The sequence below is a fragment of the Lonchura striata genome, chromosome 2, assembly GCF_050655825.1.
Source record: "Lonchura striata isolate lonStrDom1 chromosome 2, ASM5065582v1, whole genome shotgun sequence".
NCBI lineage: Eukaryota > Metazoa > Chordata > Aves > Passeriformes > Estrildidae > Lonchura > Lonchura striata.
The window spans coordinates 18,514,563-18,534,041 of record NC_140704.1 but is presented as its reverse complement, the minus strand read 5'-3'; the positions used below and the strand labels follow the sequence as shown (position 1 = coordinate 18,534,041).

The following is a 19,479-nucleotide window of genomic DNA, read 5'->3' as shown; positions in this document are numbered from 1 at the left end:
CTCAATGGTTCTATGACTCCCTGTAACGAAGGGATAAGGCTCTGTTCCTGAGGATTTGAGATTGCCAACAACACGTTTTTGGGCTGTAAAGCTTCATGCCAACACACGCACGTTGGACATCTATCGAGATACAAGCGCTTTCATGAGACACGAGCACTTTCAACATTCGCTAAGAGCTAATTACACCCCGAAACACGCCCTTGCGGCGCATCTCCCACGAAAACAGCATCACTTCCCACTCCGAGCCCAAGGGGCGACGCTCCGGACACGCGTGGAGAGGCCCGCGGCGGGCCAGCGGCCCGCGCGCGCTCCGCGGCCGCGCAGCGGCTCCGGCGCCTCCGCCCCGCCCGCGGCCCCGCCCCGCGCCCGCGATCAGCTGCGCGCGCGTCACGTGGGCGCGTGTCGAAGGTCACGGCGCCCACAATGGAGCTGTCGCCGTACGCGCAGGGCGGGTGGCGGCTGCTGGGCGACCCCCGCCGCTTCCCCCGCCGCCCGTTCGCCGCGCTGCTCCGCGCCGCCTTCCGCAGCCTCCTGGATCACCCGCAGGCCGGGTTGGGTAAGGCGTGGCGCGGTGGGGGCGGCGGTGCGGGCCGCGCCGCTCCGCCCGCCCCCGCGTAAGTACGCGCGTGCCCGCGCTGCCCGCGCACGCCCGCGGGGCGGCTCGTGCCCGCCGGCCGCTCCGCGGTGCCGCTGCGCGGGGTGTCAGCGCTAATGCGAGCCCGCTTCTTTGAAGCTCCGACCTGCCCGGAATAAGGGGGGCGGGTCGGGAGGGGACCCCGCGCGTTCGTGTCCGCGGGCCGGGCTGGGCTAAGGAGGCGATGTTCCCTCGCTGCGACCCCGCCGGGGTTTCCGCGCGTGGACACGTCCTGCGGCAGCCCCGGCACGAGGGTGCGCGGCCGTGCCGTTAGTTTCGCGGTGTTAATGACTCCGCCGCCGCCTCCGCGGGCCGAGGGAGCTGCCGGTGCCGGGCGGTCCCGGTGCCCCTCCCGGCCGGTGGCTCCGGTCCCGCTCTTCGCCATTGAGAGGCTGTTGAGGATCGCGGACGGGGCTCGCAGAGGAAATTGAGGATTTCCTTCTTTCTTTTTCTTTTTTCCTTTTTTGCTTTTTTTTCTTTTTTTTTTTTTTTTTTTTTTTTTGTTAATGGGAAGGGGATGTAGAGGCGGCGGGGCGCTCAGCGCCGCACAGCCCCGCCTGGTACGGCTTGCCCCAGCCAGTGCTTCAGCCCCTCAGCTTCTCCTCCGCCTCCTCACACCTTGCCTACCTGCCCTGTCCTTTCGCTCCGAAACACCAAATGTGTTTCATTTTGACGTTTTTGTGGGAAAGATAGCGTTCAAAGGGCGAGCAGCAGCTTTTGGTACCGTGCGCTGGGGTTTGGCAAATAAGTGTGTCATCAGTGATTCATTTATTTTAGACGATCCAGACTTGAAAGATATTGACCCTACAGTATTAAAACATTGCCATGCTGCAGCTGCAACGTGTATTTTGGAGGCAGGGAAGCAGAAAGCTGACATATCTGCCATAAGGTACTCAACTTGGAAGTTACACCATTTTTCTAGCAGGTGTTACTTAGAAATGTACTGCTGAGTTAACAGAAAACTAATAAATTCTTTTTCCCTGTAGCACGTGCCTAGAAGACTGCAAACTGGATAAAGAGAGAATAGAACAATTTTGCACCGAATATCAGGTTTTTAAACCAACTTGAACATATCAGTTTTTCTTCTTTCATAGGAATTTATTGAACCTAGTAAATATTTTTTTTTTTTCTCTTGCTTCAGAAAAACAAGGATGCATTGGAAATCCTATTGGGAAGGTAGGTCAATCACTCAGCAGAGACATGGTTTCACTTACAGTTAGTTTGAAACTGTCCTGGAAAACACTTCTGCATACTTTAGGCGATTTAAGTAATGCTGTTCCATTAAAAAATAAAGGGCATTTTTAACTCTAGAAATGAGCTATTGAAACTTTTCTTCATCTGGAGTTCTACTCTAAAATAACCTTTTAGAACTTCCCAAGAAGCATTACCAAGATCATGAAAAGTTCTTTATTGATGGACAGCTTGAGAAAATGACCTTTTCTTTTGGCATAGGAGACTTGTAACTGTTGTGTCTTTCAGCATAGGCAGATCTCCTCTCCATATAACTGATGTGTCTTGGCGCTTGGAATATCAGATCAAGGTAATTTTAATAGATCAAGGTGTTTCTTTAGTATTTTAATACTGAGACCTGGCTTTTTAATATGTTCTTTGTTTTTAATTTAGAACAATCAACTTCATAAAACTTATCAGCCTTCCTATTTGGTGACCTTAAACGTAGAGGTACTGTATTCCCAGCACCCTCAAAGGAAAAAATGCAATTTCAAGATATTTTTAAAATAAAATATACATTGCTCTTTCTTTGCTTTTTTTTTTTCCCTTCAGAGCAGTGATTCAGGATCACACCCAGATGTTAGTTTTAGTTGTACAATGGAGCAATTACAGGTACTTGTTTCCTTCATCTTTCTGTGCTTAGCCCCAGTTGTGGATGTACACGTTTTTAACAAATTGCCAATCAAAATGAAATCATATACACTATTACTTGGAACAAAAAATCCAGTACTGGGAGGGTAAGAGAATTTTCCATAAAAGTTATCCAAGTGTATTTTTACTGTATTTTCAAATAAAGTTGGAAAGTAACTGAATTTAGTTGCGTGGGGAGTGTTTTACATATGTGCATAAATATTTTGTCTGTTTTCATAACTGTAATCCATATGTACATGTGGGAGGAAACTCATCATTTTCTGAAACTCTGATTTCCCGTGCTTTAGAGAAATGATTAAAGAAGCTGGTTCAGTGATTTAAATGTATCATGATTAAAAATAGAGAAGGAACTGAAGGCTCTTCAGTGGTGTTAATGACATGTAAGAAATGTCCTGAAACAAACGTTGATCTTTGTTTAGCGATTTAAATGTGTAACTGGACAATAGAGGTATTGTAATGCTTGTAAGTGACCAAACTGTGGAGGACTGGGAAAAGGGTTTGGTGGGAGAGGAAAAGCAAGATATTAAAACATAAGGATTACACCTCCTCTTTTTAAATGTGTCTCTGACTTTTGTCAGTAATGAGTGTTTCTAGTCGGTTTGCTGGCACAGTGAGATCTGATGTGCTTTGGCGAGAGAATGGTCCTAGTACAAAATTGCACTCAAAATAATTTCAGTGTTTTAGAAATCCAAGTAGTACTTCAAAGCCTGAAGCAAATGTCAGCATTAGCCATTGTGGCAATACCAATAAAATCTATGTGTAAATAATAATGATCTATTTTAGGAGAAAATACATTTTAAAAAGTGTTTTCCTTCAGTTCCCACTTTCGGACTACATTGTAAAATACAGAGCTATTTAATTATTTGCTTGCATTGTTCATCAGTTGCAACACTTCTTTGTACTACAAGGTGCTGCTTTCGCTTGAGTCTCTGTTTAAAAAAAATATTCTGTTCTTCTAGCTGACCTTTAAAAAATATGCATATTCTAAGACTCTATTTCATCTCTTAGGACTTAGTGGGAAAACTAAAAGATGCTGCAAAAAGTCTAGAACGAGCGACTCAGATGTGATTGAAGGAAGGTGTCAGCCTGCTGAAGCACTCTCTTTCCTAAGTGTCTCCTAAATGACAAATGTCTTTCATCTCTTGATGCAAACTGGGGTTTTTTTAAGTCCTTGGATATGAATTAAGTGAATTTTTTACTTCTGCACTGAGTATCCCCTGCTCGTGTAATTTTTTTTTATTAACTCCTGTTAAATATTTGCTGAACTGTCGTGTCAAAGTATTCCTTCTATCTTATTTTGTATATTTTTACAACTGTCACTGCTTATTTTTCTCTGTGATCTAATAAAGGTTTATTCGCGCCTGTTGTGCAATTTCTATGGATGAATTAGCTGTACCTAAAAGTAAGATGCTAAACGTTAGATCGGCTCAGTGAGGCAAAAGCGCCTTCCTCCCGTGCCGCGGCTACGGCGCGTTTGCTAAATCGCCCGCCGCGCTTTGTCATTTCCAGCCCATCTTACATCTCTCCTACGCGGAAAAGTCGGACCCCGGCGCGGGGGGCAAGAAAGGGCTCGGGTTAATCTTGTGGAGCCGGGGCGCCTCACGGAAAGCCGGCAGAGTCCGCGGAATGGAGCGGAGCCGGGCGGCGGCTCGGGCTCGACGGCGCGGCTGCTGCCAGCATCTCCCGCTGGCCTTGGGCCGCGCCCGGCGCCGCTGGTCTCCGCGGGGCCGCTCGCTGCCGCCCGCAGGTGCGGAGGGGTTCCGAGGCGCGGCCCGGCCGCACCTGCCAGCGAGGGAGAGCGGCCCCGCGGAGGATGCGCGGCGGCGGCCGGTCCCTCGCAGCGGAGCAGGGCTTTTTCCTCTCAGCGGCGGGCGGCGTCTTATCCTCGCCGGAGGTGAGCACCGCCAGGGTTTCCCCGGTTCTCGCCCTCCCGCTCCGGGGCTGCCCGTCCCGCCCGCGGGATGCGGAGACACCGCGGCTCGCCGCGACAGCCGCTCCCGCCGCCGCTCGGGGCGGAAAGCGTCCGCGCGGCCCTCGAGGGGACGCGTCGCCTCGACGCCGGCGGTTCCGCGCGGCCGCGGGCGGGCGCGGCGGGGCGCGCGGCAGCGCGCACGCGGCGGCGGAGGCGCGAGGCCGCGGCGCGGATCCCCGCGGGGGTCCGGCCGCGGCGGGACGGGGCGTGCGAGGCGGCCGGGGGTGGCAGCGCGCAACAAGTGCGCGGAGGGAAGCGCGGGCTGCGCGGGCTGCGCGGGCAGGGTGACGGGCGGCGTGTGGGGCCGGAGGGCGTGCGGGCTGTGGGGCTGCGGCGCGAGGAGGATGGAGAGGGCAGCGCCGGGCAGGGCGGAGGGCGCGGGGCGAGGGCGGGGAGCGCGCTGGCTGAAGGGGAGCCGCGCCGCGGGCGGAGGCAGCGCGGAGAAGGAGGGCGGGAGGCGCTGGGGCTGCGGCGGGCGGGAGCCGCGGAGCGGGGCCGGGGGTCGGGGCGGGCGGTGAGGAAAAGGAGGAAAAGGAGGAAAAGGAGGCATCGGCAGCGCGCGGGCGAGCGCGTGCAGCGCCGGGGGGAGGGGAGGGAGGGAGGAAAGGAGGAGGGAGGGAAGGGAGGGGGTGGCGGGCGGGGGAGGGGAGGGAGGGAGGGAGGGGGGAGGAGGCGGCCGGGTTGCGGGATTGGGTCACGGGGAGGCTGCCGGGCCCCGGCGGCAGCGCCGCTAATTCCCAGGCCGCCCTTAAGGAATGAGGCGCCCCACGTGACGCTGGCGGGGCGGGCGAACTCCGAGCCATTTTGGGGACGGTGTCAGTTTCCACTGTGTGCCTTCAGCGTTGCATTCTTCCCTCCTCCGCCCTCCTCCCGCCCGCCCGCCCGCCCGCCCTCCTTCCCTCCCCGGGTCCCCGCCACCAACTATGAAATAACAACAACAATAATACTCGTAATAATAACAATAATAATAAAAGAAGGAACGCGAGAGAGGCCGCGAGGCGGAGCGGGGGGCAGAGGGAGAGACAATGGGCTGGTGGAGAGAGGACCCATCCGGACCGGGGAGACTGTGCGCTCGCAGCGCCTAAGCCGCCCGGGCGGCCAACTCGGAGGGAGCGAGAGAGCGAGGGAGCGAGCGAGAAGGGCCCGCGAGGAGCGGAGGAGACCCGGGCGTTCTGTAACTAAAATGAGCGGAGCGCAGCGGCGGCGGCGGCAATAAGCTTATTGCAATTGACAGCGTCTGCAGTTCATTTCAAGATGGCCGCTTGGCTCACATTCATTTTCTGCTGAACGACTTTTAACTTTCATTGTCTTTTTTGGCCGCTCCGATCATCACCAACCGGCTCCGTTTTCCGGGTACGTATGAAGCGAGGTGTCGCCTTACCAGGGGCGGGGGGCGAAGGGGGCTCGGCGGCGGTTTTCGGCCGGTTTGGGGGCTGCAAAGGGGCGCCTAGGTGTCCCCCGAGCTCTCCGTATGGGAAAAGCGCTGACAGGCTGCTCTAGCCACACACACATACAGACACGCAGCAGCAGCCTGTGCACTCGCTCGCGTTACGCACCCACATTTGCAAATTTTAGTTCCTTTCTTTCTCCAGATGCCCCCTAAAACCTTTCTGTGCACATGGCCCCCGAGGAGAATATTTATATTTCCCGACCCTGCTGCCAGCCCGGCCCGAGCGTCCTTTGTTTAAAGGCAGATTTTGATTAAACAGGGACGTTCGTGAAATCTGGAGCTGCCTGGGTCAAGTGATTTCAGTCCTCCCCGAAAGAAATGTGTCTGGGGGGGGTTAAAATGTCAGATAACGCGCCCATTTTATAGAGACGGAGCCAGTAGGGGGTAGCGATCCTCCTGGGGGGGTTGTTAGGCGCCGGGGCACCCAGCAGAAAATGTTATTAACTTAAGTTGGACAAGTACTTCTGTGAAATTGGATGGGTCGTAAGATGGCGGTTCCCAGTTGTTTCCAATGTCTCCTCTTACATTTCTGCTCTAAATGCTGAACTTTAGGGGTTTGTGCCTACTGGGAGAGGCAAGGGGTGGTCAATGCCGAGAAATAACTTTTTTGGGGGGTAAGGATAGCACTTTTAATGCGATCTTGGGGAGCTGGGGCGGGCGGTTTGCTGAGCCTTTGGAGCAAAGGTGATGTTTCTGCCGGACGCGGAGGGGGGGTGGTGTGTGTGAATTTCTTTTCTCTGGTTGGTATTTTTTTTTTACCCTGAGCCCGGGAAGGGTAAATTTACATGAAATCCTTTGTCAGATCTTAAAGATGTCACGAGTGGGCTCCTCGTGCTGCTTATGGGCAGCACTTCGAAGTTGCTGGTGTTATGCTTTTATAATTGAATGGCCTTGGTAATATATAAAGAGGGATGTTTCTGTGTGTTTGCTGTAAACATTTGCAAATAATCAGGTGAAAATAAGCAGGAAATAATCGCATTTCCATAAAAGTGAGGCAGTAACTTTTTAGCCTCTAAAAACTTTTGCTTCACTCCTCCACTCTCCAGGACAGTCGAAGAAAACCTGGGCATGTGTGCCCTTTTGCAAGCTTGTCGCTGAAAGAATTTTTTTTGCGTAGTCTGTAGTGGTGAGAGCAGCTTCTGTTATGGGACTGTCCCTAAGACCAGGGACGTTCAGTACAGTCCAGTAAAACTACTTGGAGTGATTCTGTGCAGCCCGTCCTGGAAACAGAGACTTGTGTTGCACTCTGCCAGAGACACGAAGTCTTGACCTACCTGATCGCTTAGATATTACAAAATTAGCATTTTACTGTATTTTTTAAATTAGATAGATTGTGTCTTACGCCTAGTCCCAGGGAGGCAATTTAAGAGACTGGGGTCCTTTTTGCACTCTGTTGCCAGTATTCAGGTCTTTTCTCACTGCAGCGAGTTGCTCAGAGATACTTGAGGTTTGTGTGCCTCCTCTGAAAGAACTACTGTCCTCTCCTTTAAAACATATGCGGCCATTCTTAAGCGAAAGAGTAATAACAGGCTCGATAGTACAAGTGGCTCTGGCTGATAATGGGTGATGATGTAGAACGAAGGCTGCTTTATTCCTGATGAGAGTTTTCCGAGAGGGGATGGGTACAAAGTACACAAACCTACCCGAGCGATGCTTCTATTTTTTTATGTATGTATTTTCTGTTAGAGACCTGTCGAACAAGGTTTGATAGCCTTATTGCCTTTATGGATTTTTAATAATGTAGCTGATTCTTAGCAGGAGAACGCACTTCTGTTTTTCTTCATTTTGACATAACTTGTTTAAGGCCTCTGTATAATCGGTTGGCTGGCAGTGTTTACTTGTAGCAGGTATTATCTACATATATTTTACTTTTAGTTGTTCCATGTGTCAATGTGTAAATATATACTGTCCTGGCTAAGAGGCTGTTTGTATTTCTGTGAAGTGTTGGCATTCACCGTGCGATCAGCAGGAGCAGAAAAAACATCTGAAAGGGCTTCCCTCGTACCAAGATATTAAACTCAGGCTGATGTAGTAAAATGTGCTGCGTTCATGTTACATCCCCGCAGGCACAGTCACGCGTGTGCCTGTGCGGGTGGCTTTTGGGGAGAAATGAAGTGCCTAGTTCAGCTCGGCTGGGGAAAATCACTGATTTTCAAGATAGCTCATAGCACGTTGAAAATGTGCTAACTTTGAGCAATAAATAATCCGCATTTAGGGGTTGCTTCGACAAAACAGGTTTCACGGTTGAATTTAATCCCCCTCCATTTAGGAAGGGGCTTCGCCTGTGTGAAATAAACGCGTTAGTGTCTTGAAAGGTTTGTCCCAGTCTGTCAGAGCTGGGAAGGAATTCTCGGTCAGCCGACTTGTGTGACCTCGGTCACTGCTGGGGTTTTTTTTTTTTGTTGTTTTTGGGTTTTTTGGGTTTTTTTTTTTAGTTTAGATATTTATGAATTATAAAGTAGTGACTTGAACAAATAAAACACAGAACCGTGAAAGCTGTCCATGTGTAAGTACCTAAAGGGACTCCAGAGCTGCCGGCTTCAGGGTGCTGGGTTCTTCAGAGAGGCGTGCAGAAACTCCGTCTCTGCCTTTTCTGGGAAAAGCAAAACCTCGGTATCAGTTTAAAAGGAAGAAGCGGAGGGTCAGGGACCCTGGAAGCGACATTTAAACGGCAGTACAATGCAGCGGGGGTCTTGCTTTCCCACACGGTGCTGGGAACAGCTTTGGGGACCTGGTCTGGCTTGGTACTTCTGGAACTTTGCTTTTCTTTGTGCTGGCCGGCTATGGTTTGATGTTGGGGAGTTTTATCTGCTGTTCACTCAAGGGTTCTCCTGCAGCAACAAGAGAAGTTTCCTGGTCAGGGTCGCTCGTTGGCGCTGTGCACACTTTTGACTAATATTGTACCTCTGTCCTGGTCAGTTTGGCTGACGTTCAAAGCTTTTAGAAACATTACTGTGTTGCCACTTTGTTTTGTTGTTTTTTGGGGGGTTTTTTGGTTGGTTTTTTGGGGGGTTTTTTGGGGGTTTTTTTTTAGGGCTTTTTTTTTTTTTTTTTTCCCCGCCGCCTAACATTGACGTTTGCGAGTGGCTGCTCGCATCTTGAGCATACCGTGCTGCGGTGAGAGGTGTCTCTCAAGCTCTGCCTCGGGAAGAGAGGGGACCAAGGACAGGAACTGGTGTGTTGGGAGCACTGACCTGGGGAAATCAATAGCTTGGAGTGGAGAAACGTTGTTACATTACATTTCTCAGGATGTGGCTGACAGAAAATAATTTACTCTACAATTGACGTGGCTGACAGGGATTTTTCCCTGTGTGTGCTTTTCCCTTTATCTGTTATTCCCTCTCGTTTTAAACAGTGCGTGTGCATCTAGCGTTGGTGCCAGTGCATCCGATGAGGTTTTATGGGTTTCAGACTATGAAAATGACATTTGTTTTTCACTCTTGTCTCTGCATTGTGTTGACAAGGTGTTGATTTAGCTTTAGGAATGATCTGGTCACATGGTTCCTTCGCATGTGGTCACTAATGTACCGTTTAAAGTCGGCTTGGGCTTTTCCCCGCTTCTCGGTGTGCTTTATTGCTGAAAATGGGGGTTACTTATGTATCCAGAGACTTGTTTTCTCCCGTTCAAGCACATTACTCTGGTGATGCAAATCTCTTTACACCTTTTGCAAAACTTTGCACCGCGCTTGCCTTGTCCGCGGGATGATTTTCAAACAAGCGTCAAAAGGTGGGAGAAGGAAAGAAAGAGAGAAAAATAGTTGGGAGTGAGAGAAAGGAAGGAAGGAGAAAAGTGAGGACAGCAGAGAAGGAGGGATGCCGGCGCCGGGGAGCGGGAGCTGGGGCTCGGCACCTCCCTGGCGGTGCAGGGGGCTCGGTCCCCGGGAGCGCGGCGCGGTTCTGCTCGCCGGAGGGAGGGAGCGGAGGGGGAGAGGAGCTATCTCAGACCAGCTCCTCGCACCGAGTCGACGTGGAGAGAGGCCCCTGAGAGGATCCGAAATGGCCGAGGCTCGGGAGGAGCCTCTGGCACTCGCCTCCGCCAGGCTGAGACCCCAAAGCCCGGGGCCGCCCCCGCCGGCCGGGCTGCCCCGCACCGCGCCCGGGCACCGTCCTGGCTGTGCCACCCGGCCCCGCCCGGGCCGCTCCCGGCCCCCCCGCCCCTTCCTTCGCGGCCGGGCTCCCAGACCCCCGCGGGTTCCTTGGCTCCTCCACCCCCTCCGCCAGCCCCCGGGCCTCGCGTCCCACCCCCTGGCCCGGCCCGGCCCGGCCCGGCCCGCCCCCCCGGCCGCCCCCCGCCCGGCTCTCGTGTGTTCCCAGCGGTGGCAGGATGCCAAGTGTAAGTGTAAGTTGCTATAGCAACCCCCTCGGAGAGCGGAGCAGATCCGGATCGGCACCGAGCCGCAGCGGCAGCCGCCCGGACCCCCCCGGCGGGCCGGCCCCGCCGCCCCGGTGCCCGGCCCCGCTCCGAGGTGCGTGTGTCCCCCCCCCTCCGTCCCTCCCCCCGCCGCCCCTCCCCGCGCTCCGGAAATGCCAGGGCAGCCGCACCGGGAGGCGCTGGTTCCCCTTTGTGCTGCTCGCCGGCAGCCCGGTGCCCGCCGTGTCGCCCCCGGAGCTCCCCGCCGCATCGCCGCCGAGCCGCCCGCGCAGCCCGAGCCGGCCGGTGCCGCCGCGCCGCGGGAATTGCCCGTGCCCGCCGGGGAACGGCGCGGTGGGTGCCGCGGAACGACCGCCCCTCCGCGGGGCTGCGCCCAGGCCGGCCCGGGGCGGTGCGGTGCGGGGACGCCCCGCCGGCCTCGGGACCGGCCCTCGCCCGCCACCCGGCCCCGCGCCGCCGCCGCCTTCGTCTTCCGCGCTTGGTCTTCCTCTGCGCCGGGGGATGCGATGCGATGCACGGGGGAAGGGGATGCGCCGGACCGCGGCACCTGGGACGCCGCCGCGCTTGTCCCCGCTGACCGGTCCTCTGTGTGTGTGTGTGTGTGTGTGTGTCTTTCAGAGCCGCTCGTCGCCACGCCAAAATGCACCGAACAACCAGAATCAAAATAACCGAGCTAAACCCCCATCTCATGTGCGTGCTCTGCGGCGGGTACTTCATTGATGCAACAACCATCATAGAGTGCCTCCACTCCTGTAAGTACGACCGGGCGCTCCGCGTTTTTCCCCCGCCGCTTGCCTCCTTTCCCGGCATCCCGGGAACACACAAGAAAAAAAAAAATTCCTCCCAAATCCAAACCCCCCAAGGGGCTCGGGACCGATACCCTCCTCCTCCACGACAGGAGGGGAAGTAGGTGTTCCAGCCGCGGTGCAGATTTTCTGAGGACGGCCCTACGGTCTTTGTTAAAGTAATAATATATGTGCTATAAGCGTCTCCTTTTCATGGTAATTGCAGCTTATTTGGGTAGTTGTTTAGCTTAAGCAGCATGTTGCTGACAATGGACGATTTGCTCTAGCTTGCATAGTTTAGAAATTCACACCTTTATCTATGCATATCTGAGCGGCACCTAGGAGCATCACTAAAAGCCTGTGGTGTTTGACTTACAGTTTGTAAGACCTGTATCGTGCGTTACTTGGAGACCAGCAAGTATTGTCCTATCTGTGATGTCCAAGTTCACAAAACTCGACCGCTTTTGAATATAAGGTAGGAGAAAGTTGTGAAGTGCACACTGCATCTCTCGTTTTCGCTTTATATGGGGAGACCAGCAGTAGTCGGTGTCAATGTAATCTCTTCGTCTGCAATTTAAATCTGAAAGGGCGTGTCAATTTACAAGCTACCTCGTGTGTATGTGCTCCCTTTGGAGTTTCTTCACTGATTGAAACTGAAGATGCCTCTAAGATGTTTTTGTTGGCCTATTTTAGCACAGACCAGTCATTGATGCCTCTTCCCTCTCCCTCATTCTCCTGTACCACCCCGATAGTAGATAGTTCTTGCCTCTTACTTTCCTTATCTCCAAGACATGCATCACTCCAACCACAGCTCCTAGTCATGAAAACTCCTGCTGCAACTTTCCAAACTTAAGAGGCAAAAGCCTTTAAGGTATCACTTGCCTTTCAGAAACTTTTGTTGTCAGCACTGCATTTTGCTCTCTGTACTTTCTAGGAAGGACATGGAGTTTTTAAGGACTTCCTTCAGTCTGAGAGACTTCTTTTTCAGTTGTAGTAACATGGATGAGTTTTGATTTGAGTTGTATTTAGAGCAGGGTTAGTTTGATTACAAGGTCCTGTAAGTTAACTTTTTATGACTGGCCTCCCACTTTGTAGAAGATGCCTTGTTGTTGTGAAAGTTTGTAAGTGAGGAGCTGCCATTTGGATTAAAATATTGCTTCATCTGCTTAATTTTATGTTGTGGGGTTGTTCTTTTTTCAGGTCAGATAAAACTCTCCAGGATATTGTGTACAAGCTAGTACCAGGCCTTTTCAAAAGTAAGTAGTTAAATCAGGTATTTTATTAAGAGCAGAAAAACAAAACCAGAGCCGCTATCCTATATCAATACCGTGAGTTACAGAGTAACTACTAAAAGAAAAATGTATGCTTTTCCATCTAGATGAAATGAAAAGAAGAAGGGATTTTTATGCTGCTCATCCGTCGGCTGATGGTAAAAGCTTCTCGTTAGCAACTTTAATATGTGTGGCATTGAGCTAGATGTTTTACTGTTTCCTTTTTAACTTACAAGTGATGTATTACCGTCACAGAATTTTAAGAAGTCAGCATAATAAAAGTTTACTGTTTTAACAGTCAGGTAGCTTTCATTCATTATCTTACTGTGAAGATTTTTTTTCTTGTTTCTGAGAATTGCAGTTCTTCCTGATTTGAATTTCAAAATGTAAATTATTGTGGAAATTTCTGTGCAGCTGCCAATGGCTCTAATGAAGACAGGGGAGAAGTGGCTGATGAAGACAAAAGAATTATAACAGACGATGAGATAATAAGCTTATCCATTGAATTCTTTGACCAGAATAGGCAAGTTCCGGAATGGCAAAATTTTATATTTACCTATTTAATAGCTCCTGTATTTATTATTTGTTGTAATTGTGTAATTTCTTCTCACAGACTGGAGCGTAAAGGAAATAAGGAGAAAGAAAAATCAAAGGAAGAGGTAGAGAACTTTCCTTTACTCCAGGGAAAACATATCATACACAACTTTGGGGCGGGTCTGTAGCTGAGAAAACTATGTAGGTATGTGTGTCTAGAATAAAGGAAGCACACCTCCTATCATGGCACTAGGTACAGAAGAGGTAAAACATTGTCATAAAGCTGTATATGCAGGCAACTTTTTAAAATTAAAAATACCCACAGTATTATTTTTAAAGCAGCACCTGATTTTTTGTCCAAGTTTGGGAAAAATATTTAGTAATTTATTAAAAAGTAACATGTGTTGCATATGTACCCTAAAAAGGTATTAAATATAATACAAATATTTATATATTAATTTAGGTACAATTTTAAATTAATTTCTCTTGAACTGTAATTTGCTGCTTATTTCTGATGTGCCCTCTCGGACCGCAGACATTGTTGTATTACAGTTCATAATTTAATAAGGTGCACTTTTTTTTCAACATGAAATGCTAGAATATAATGTTGGTGGGAGTAATTGCTGGTTCTCAGTAGACTGATTTTCTTTGCTATGCCACTAGGTGAATGACAAAAGATACTTGCGCTGCCCAGCAGCAATGACAGTGATGCATCTAAGAAAGTTCCTGCGGAGTAAGATGGATATACCTAACACTTTCCAGGTACCTATGGGGAAAGAGTGATTTGTTTGTTTGTTTGGGGTTTTGGGGGGTTGTTTTTGGTAGGACTCATTTTCTCATTATAGCCAGTCCCAGCAAGTGGAAACAATCAAGTATTTCTGGTGTGTGCCATACATTATTTGGTTTATTTTTAAAATACCTGTTTGTAGAGTTTGGTGATGTAATTTTTTAGTGCTGTAAATACCAAAGTATTAAGAAATTGCTCCTTGATGTGTTTGTGATATGTGTGGCAGTGGGGCTACTTTTACCTCAGAGCAGTCAAGTGCTAGGGGCAAGTGCCTGGATGCTCCTTAATACAAGGGTTCATATCTTGAACAGATCGATGTGATGTATGAAGAGGAACCTCTGAAGGACTACTACACTCTAATGGATATTGCCTACATCTATACCTGGAGGCGGGTGAGTATTTCCAGTGTGTCTCCCGGGAGGGTGCAGGTTGTGGCCTGGACAGGGCATTTACCAGGGTCTCCTTTTTGCTTTGCAGAATGGGCCTCTGCCCTTGAAATACCGAGTCCGACCTACTTGCAAGAGGATGAAGATCAGTCACCAGAGGGAAGGCTTGAATAATAGTGGGGAGCTGGAAAGTGACTCTGGGAGCGACAAGGCAAGCAGCCCAGCAGGAGGCATCCCCTCCACCTCCTCCTGTTTGCCCAGCCCCAGCACACCAGTCCAGTCTCCTCACCCCCAGTTCCCCCACATCTCCAGCACCATGAATGGCACCAGCAGCAGCCCCAGCAGTAACCACCAGTCCTCCTTTACCAACAGAGCTCGGAAAACATCAATAAATGGCTCCTCAGCCACTTCATCTGGTTGATGTGCCAACCAGGCTACCACCTTTGCCCCTCCTTTATATAGATCTCTCCATGCCATTACAGCTTTATAGATGCTAATCCATGTGACTATCATCCAAATTGCTTTCTTTTGTAGTAACACTGAACTTGGCTATAAAAGGCGGACTAGGTGACATTCAGGATGGACGTTATTGGAAACGCAAGATTGAAATGTAAATTTTTCAGAGGACTGGGAAACAAACGAAAGTTACACCTTCACCTGTTCTGAATGATGTGGAGTTGTTTCTGTCCTCATCATCTGGAGCCAGGAGTCTCCAGAAGTCAATACAAATCCTGGGAAGTAGTTTGTTAATCCAGACTAACTCCTCCATTGCGTTCTCTTCGATTGTTATTGTTCTTATACTGTTTTGTGAACCTGTAGAAAGCAAGTGCTTTTTCATCTTGAAATCCAACAAAATTGAAAGAATATGCATAGAAAAATGCATATATGTAGCCATGTCACTGTGAATAACAATTTTTGCGTATTAGCCATTTTGATTCTTATGTTGCATCTTTTACTTCTCTGTTGCTGCGCAGAACCGATCAAAAGAAAACTTCAGTTTTACAATCTGTATGCCTAAAAGCGGGTATTACCATTTTATTTACTGACTTGTTTAAATGATTCGCTTTTGTAAGAATCAGATGGCATTATGCTTATTGTACAATGCCATATTGGTATATGACATAACAGGAAACAGTATTGTATGATATATTTATAAATACTATAAAGAAAATATTGTGTTTCATGCACTCATGATATGGTTGTTAAATTTCTAAACAGGTTCGACCCTTGCAGATGCCGCCTGTTTGAGCTTTGCTCATACTGCAAGAAACACGCTGTGTGTGAGAGCTACAGTATTGGGGAAGCACATTCACGTCTCCGATAACCTGGAGGCAATTGGCAATCTTAAAAGGATTTTACTTGCTTTGTCTTTTTTTTTTTCTTCCAAGTGGAATATTTTTACTTTACCGAATGTTGAAGTGATACAGTGAAAAAAATAAATCAAGGGACATGGAAGTTTTAGACCTGTTTGATTACCTTTTTATTATTTGGTGTGGTGGGACTGTGTTTCTAAAAGCACATGGAATCATTATAGAAGCCATAAACTATTTGATATAAATTTTAAGGAACCAGCAAGTGGCTGGATGAAGGCATTTTGTCTAAATTTGTTTTAATATATATGTATATGGTACAGTACTAACTTCATTAAAATTTAACTGGTACTTTAATATTTCCAATAAATTGTGGAGAATGCCTTCTCCTTAATGGCCTGCAAGTAGGTGCATTTTATTAGAGGCTTCTATGGGTGAGGTTTTTTCAGTAGGAGGAACTTTTCCACCGTAAAATATGAACAGCCCAGGACACTTTTCAGTTTGTGCTTTGCTTTGGTCGAACTTTGTGTGTGTTCATCACCCATCAGTTATACATTTGTGAGGGTGTTTATTCTATATGGATATTGTTTCATGTTTGTACGGAAAAATTGTAGTTAAACATTTCATTGTCTCCAGTCTGCAAAAGAAGCACAATTCTTATTGCTTTGTCTTGCTTATAGTCATTAAATCATTACTTTTGCATATAAATTGCTGTTACTTGTCCTGCTTGTTTTTATAGACCAGGTGATTGCAAATCCTCCACAAGGTTATTGCTTATTGATGTATATGTCTTGTTAAACAAGAGTTGATATTTTTTTCCTGTAGTAAACATGTACAGTTCAATATCAACAGTAAAAACTTCAGTTTTATATACACAAATAACTTTCATTTATAGCCGATCAAAGGAATAAATAAAAGGGATAATTCATTGAAAAGTAGCAAATTATCTCTGTTTATAATGTGGTGTTAAAGGACAAACATCTTGTTCTCATGGGAAATATTTCTGGGTGTACCAAATATTTTAGTGAACAGTACAGTATAGAACACTAAAATAACAAATGGAGGAAAAAAAAAAAAAAACCACCTAGAAACTGTAGTGATTTGTTTTGGGTGCCTGTCTTGAAAACATTTGCTGTTCTTTATTTGACCCTAATTTGCTCTTGAAAATAAGCAAATGGTTCATCCTCACATCCCAGTCAGCCACAGGTTTTATCTCCTCTCTGTTCAAACCTAGTCCCTGTTAAACTTCACTGTCTGGGAAGGGAAGAACTTGATTTTTGTGATGGCGAGTGCAATGCTTTGTCTGTGCTACCCCGGATTTCTTTTAAAGCCTTAGTGGAACTAAATACGTTTCAATAGAAATATATCTGCCAATGCGACCGAATGTCCATCTTGGCATGATTCCCTCAGCTACACGAGTGAATCCCACTGTACTGGTTGAATTATTTCGCCCAAAAACCAGTACTGAACCTGCAGCAGAGGTTTGTACGTTGGCACACTGATCAAAATGTGCTTAATTTTACTCGAAATAGCAGTTAATCACTACTTCTAGCATCAATAAGGAGCTAATCTCGGTCTTTGTGGAGTGCCCGTGAAGCACTCGGCAGTGAAACAGGAGTTGGATATTTCCCTTCGAGGTTTACTAAGCTCTTACAGTATTTTCGACCTCTCCCAGTTTGACATCTCCTGTCTGAACAAGAACAAACGCTCTCGTAGCTCTCTTGCCGAGCTGCAAAAGCCGCCGAGGATGTTTGTGCTGCCATGTGAAACTTTTGTTTTGCTGCTGGCCCTGCGATGCTTATATACTGCTAAGCACAACTGGGAGGACGATCAAAGATAGCCATCTTGGTGTTCTACTTCTGAAGCTGCTATGTCAGCTTTCCCGGTTTCACAATATTTTCCTTTGCATATACATGGTGACAGGTTTTCCTTTCACATGTACCTAAATTCTCCCTGAAAGGAATCTCCGCTCGGTACATGTAAGAGGAATCTTCATTATCCAACGTTGCGTTTATATAGATGGAGGGATAAAAGCGAAGTCTACAGCGTTTTCCTGAGCTTGTTCAACAAGCAATCTGGGCAAGGATAGAGGCAGGAGTGGTCTGTGCCGGCTGGAAAAGGATGTTTTTCTGTCTTCGTCCGACCGAATTTTCCGCCCTGGTTCAGCTGCCTGCAGCTCCAAGCAGCGCTTTTGTGTCCGGCACGAATAGGGATCCAGCCCCGGGGAAAGCAACAGAGAGGAAGCATGAAAAGCTCCACACGCTTTTGGAGTAGACGGACAGAAACGGGGAGACGGAATGCAGAAATGTGCCGGGAGAAAAAGAGGAGCATGACGAGCTTGCTAAGCCGAGATGGTTGTACCCCAGCACTGAGCATTTCTCTCAACAACCTGCGCCCATGACTTCCAGAGAACCGACGCTGGCGGGCGGGTACCGCCGACAGATTTCCGACACCGGCAGCGTCCCGTGGGCAGGAGAGGGAATCGGCGGGCGGCACCGACGCGGCGCCGGTGACCCGGGCAGCACCGGGGGAGCTCCAGGAAGCGCCATGAGAAAACGACGCTCCCCCATTTTTGAATGATGGGGGGCACAGAAACCCGACGGCGGAGGCAGGGGCAGTGGCGGCCGCGCTTCCCGACCTGGCGATGCCTTTGGTCCTCTGGCCGCGGCCGCCGGGCCACCGCCGCCTCCTCCGCCGCCGCACCGCTGCCCCAGGAGTCGCTGGAGATTTTCAAAGAGCGCCCAAAGCAAGTCTTCCCATGGCCGGTACCGGGGCGAACTCTCCTTCCTTCCGCCTCCGCCAACCCTGCGCCTCTTTTTTCTTCGCTGCGGCCCCGAACCGCCGGTTCTCCAGCCCCGGCGGCACACTGCTCCTGCCTTCCAAACATCACTTTTGGACTGTTCATTTCTCACCACGCAGGAACTCCTGCAGTTCCGATCTTTGCCACCAAACTGGCTGACGAGGATCGGGTTGTCTCGTCGTGCCGGGCTCCGATTTCTGGCGCTGGAGCGGGCGGTCGGCGGCGGCCCCCGCCGCAGGCACCGCAGCGGGAGGAGGGTTGCGGCGGCTCCGCCGAGCACCTCGCGCCCTCCCAATTTTAAAACGGTGAAATTCTGAGACAATGTTTACTCAGATAAGTGTTTCCTGTTTCCGCTGTTAATTTTTAACGTTCTTGCTCCTACTCTGGGTACTTGAAACGGATTTCCTTTATTTTACTATAAACAGTTTATTTTTCATCTTTTGTGCCCGTCTCTTACCCGGAGGACGCCTGGAGAAGAACTTACCCTCACCTCCCTAGGGCTGCGGATCTCCGCTTTCCGCAGCTCAATGTCGTTGCCCCGTTCCGGGAGCTCCGACCCACGGTTGATTTGTGTTTTATTAACTCGAGAATGGCAAGGATTCTGGCAGCGAGGATTTTTTCCAACTCTGGCTCTTTCACTCGCTTTTCCCGCGACAAACAGAGGAGTCCCGCCAGGAGAACAGAAACACTTGTAAGCCCGGTGTGGACCAGGCAATTCTCGGTCTCGCCGTCTTTGGGGATGGGATATTTGTATTTATTTAACAGTGATGATGTGGGTTAAAGGAAAAGAAAAAAAAATCAACGTCAGTAACGGGTAGAGCACGAAGGACACGTAACACCCACGGCAAAGGAGGTTTTCCTGCCGGGGTTGGGCAGGGAGAGGGATTTCCATCCCCGCTCACTGACGCGAAGCCGCGGCCGCGACGGGCAAGACCACGGCAGTCACGGAAAGGCCGCGAGTGGCGGTGCCGGAGGCGGGCGCTGCCCCAGCGGTGTGAGGAGCCCGCGGGCCTCCCCGCCGCCGGGCGGGCGGCCGCTGCCCGCCCCGCGAGCCCAGCCGGGAGTTGCGGTTCTGCTGCGTTTGTCTCCGCTTCGCCTCCGCCGGCGGGAACGCGGCTTCTCGGGCCGGCGGGGAAACGTGGCGCTGGGCGCCGCCGGTGCCGCGGGCGCGGCCGGGCCCCCGCGGGCTGCCCCTCCGCGGGCGGGCCGCCCCGCTCCGCGCCCCCCGCGCCCGGCAGAGGCCATCTTGCGCCTGCGCACCTCTCGCGCCCGCGGAACTTCCCCCGCGCCGCCAGAT

The 19,479-nt window shown here is 50.0% G+C and overlaps 2 protein-coding genes across 6 annotated transcripts; both read left to right on the top strand.

The window, feature by feature from the left end:
* The first annotated feature begins 397 nt into the window (after window positions 1-397).
* Window positions 398-3,877, top strand: COMMD3 (COMM domain containing 3). Of its 3 annotated transcripts, XM_021530381.4 has the most exons (8): window positions 398-556; window positions 1,412-1,523; window positions 1,621-1,684; window positions 1,776-1,810; window positions 2,114-2,174; window positions 2,258-2,314; window positions 2,417-2,476; window positions 3,524-3,877. In XM_021530381.4, exons 1-8 carry the CDS (start codon window positions 424-426, stop codon window positions 3,581-3,583), a joined length of 582 nt encoding a protein of 193 aa, XP_021386056.1. In that variant the 5' UTR covers window positions 398-423; the 3' UTR covers window positions 3,584-3,877. The 3 variants fall into 3 exon arrangements, with proteins under 3 accessions (XP_021386056.1, XP_077644594.1, XP_077644593.1); XM_077788468.2 differs by lacking the exon at window positions 3,524-3,877 and having other exon boundaries at window positions 2,417-2,676; XM_077788467.2 differs by lacking the exon at window positions 398-556 and having other exon boundaries at window positions 1,103-1,523.
* Window positions 3,878-5,178: 1,301 nt separating this feature from the next.
* BMI1 (BMI1 proto-oncogene, polycomb ring finger) lies at window positions 5,179-16,090 on the top strand. 3 transcript variants are annotated; one of them, XM_021530380.3, is made up of 10 exons: window positions 5,179-5,840; window positions 10,928-11,061; window positions 11,473-11,569; window positions 12,295-12,350; window positions 12,473-12,523; window positions 12,780-12,888; window positions 12,979-13,024; window positions 13,563-13,661; window positions 13,998-14,078; window positions 14,164-16,090. In XM_021530380.3, the coding sequence occupies exons 2-10, from the start codon at window positions 10,950-10,952 to the stop codon at window positions 14,491-14,493; spliced, it is 981 nt and encodes a 326-aa protein (XP_021386055.1). In that variant the 5' UTR covers window positions 5,179-5,840; window positions 10,928-10,949; the 3' UTR covers window positions 14,494-16,090. The 3 variants fall into 3 exon arrangements, with proteins under 3 accessions (XP_021386055.1, XP_085421552.1, XP_085421546.1); XM_085565420.1 differs by lacking the exon at window positions 5,179-5,840 and adding an exon at window positions 10,291-10,403; XM_085565426.1 differs by lacking the exon at window positions 12,473-12,523.
* Window positions 16,091-19,479: the final 3,389 nt, after the last annotated feature.

Coding starts and splice junctions, on each gene's coding strand:
- COMMD3 (XM_077788467.2), top strand. CDS start 1,141: ATGGGAAGGGGATGTAGAGGCGGCGGGGCGCTCAGCGCCGCACAGCCC. Junction 1,811..2,113: donor TTGGAAATCCTATTGGGAAG/GTAGGTCAATCA, acceptor TGTGTCTTTCAG/CATAGGCAGATCTCCTCTCC. Junction 2,315..2,416: donor TGGTGACCTTAAACGTAGAG/GTACTGTATTCC, acceptor TTTTCCCTTCAG/AGCAGTGATTCAGGATCACA.
- BMI1 (XM_021530380.3), top strand. CDS start 10,950: ATGCACCGAACAACCAGAATCAAAATAACCGAGCTAAACCCCCATCTC. Junction 11,062..11,472: donor CATAGAGTGCCTCCACTCCT/GTAAGTACGACC, acceptor TTTGACTTACAG/TTTGTAAGACCTGTATCGTG. Junction 13,025..13,562: donor AAGAAAAATCAAAGGAAGAG/GTAGAGAACTTT, acceptor CTATGCCACTAG/GTGAATGACAAAAGATACTT.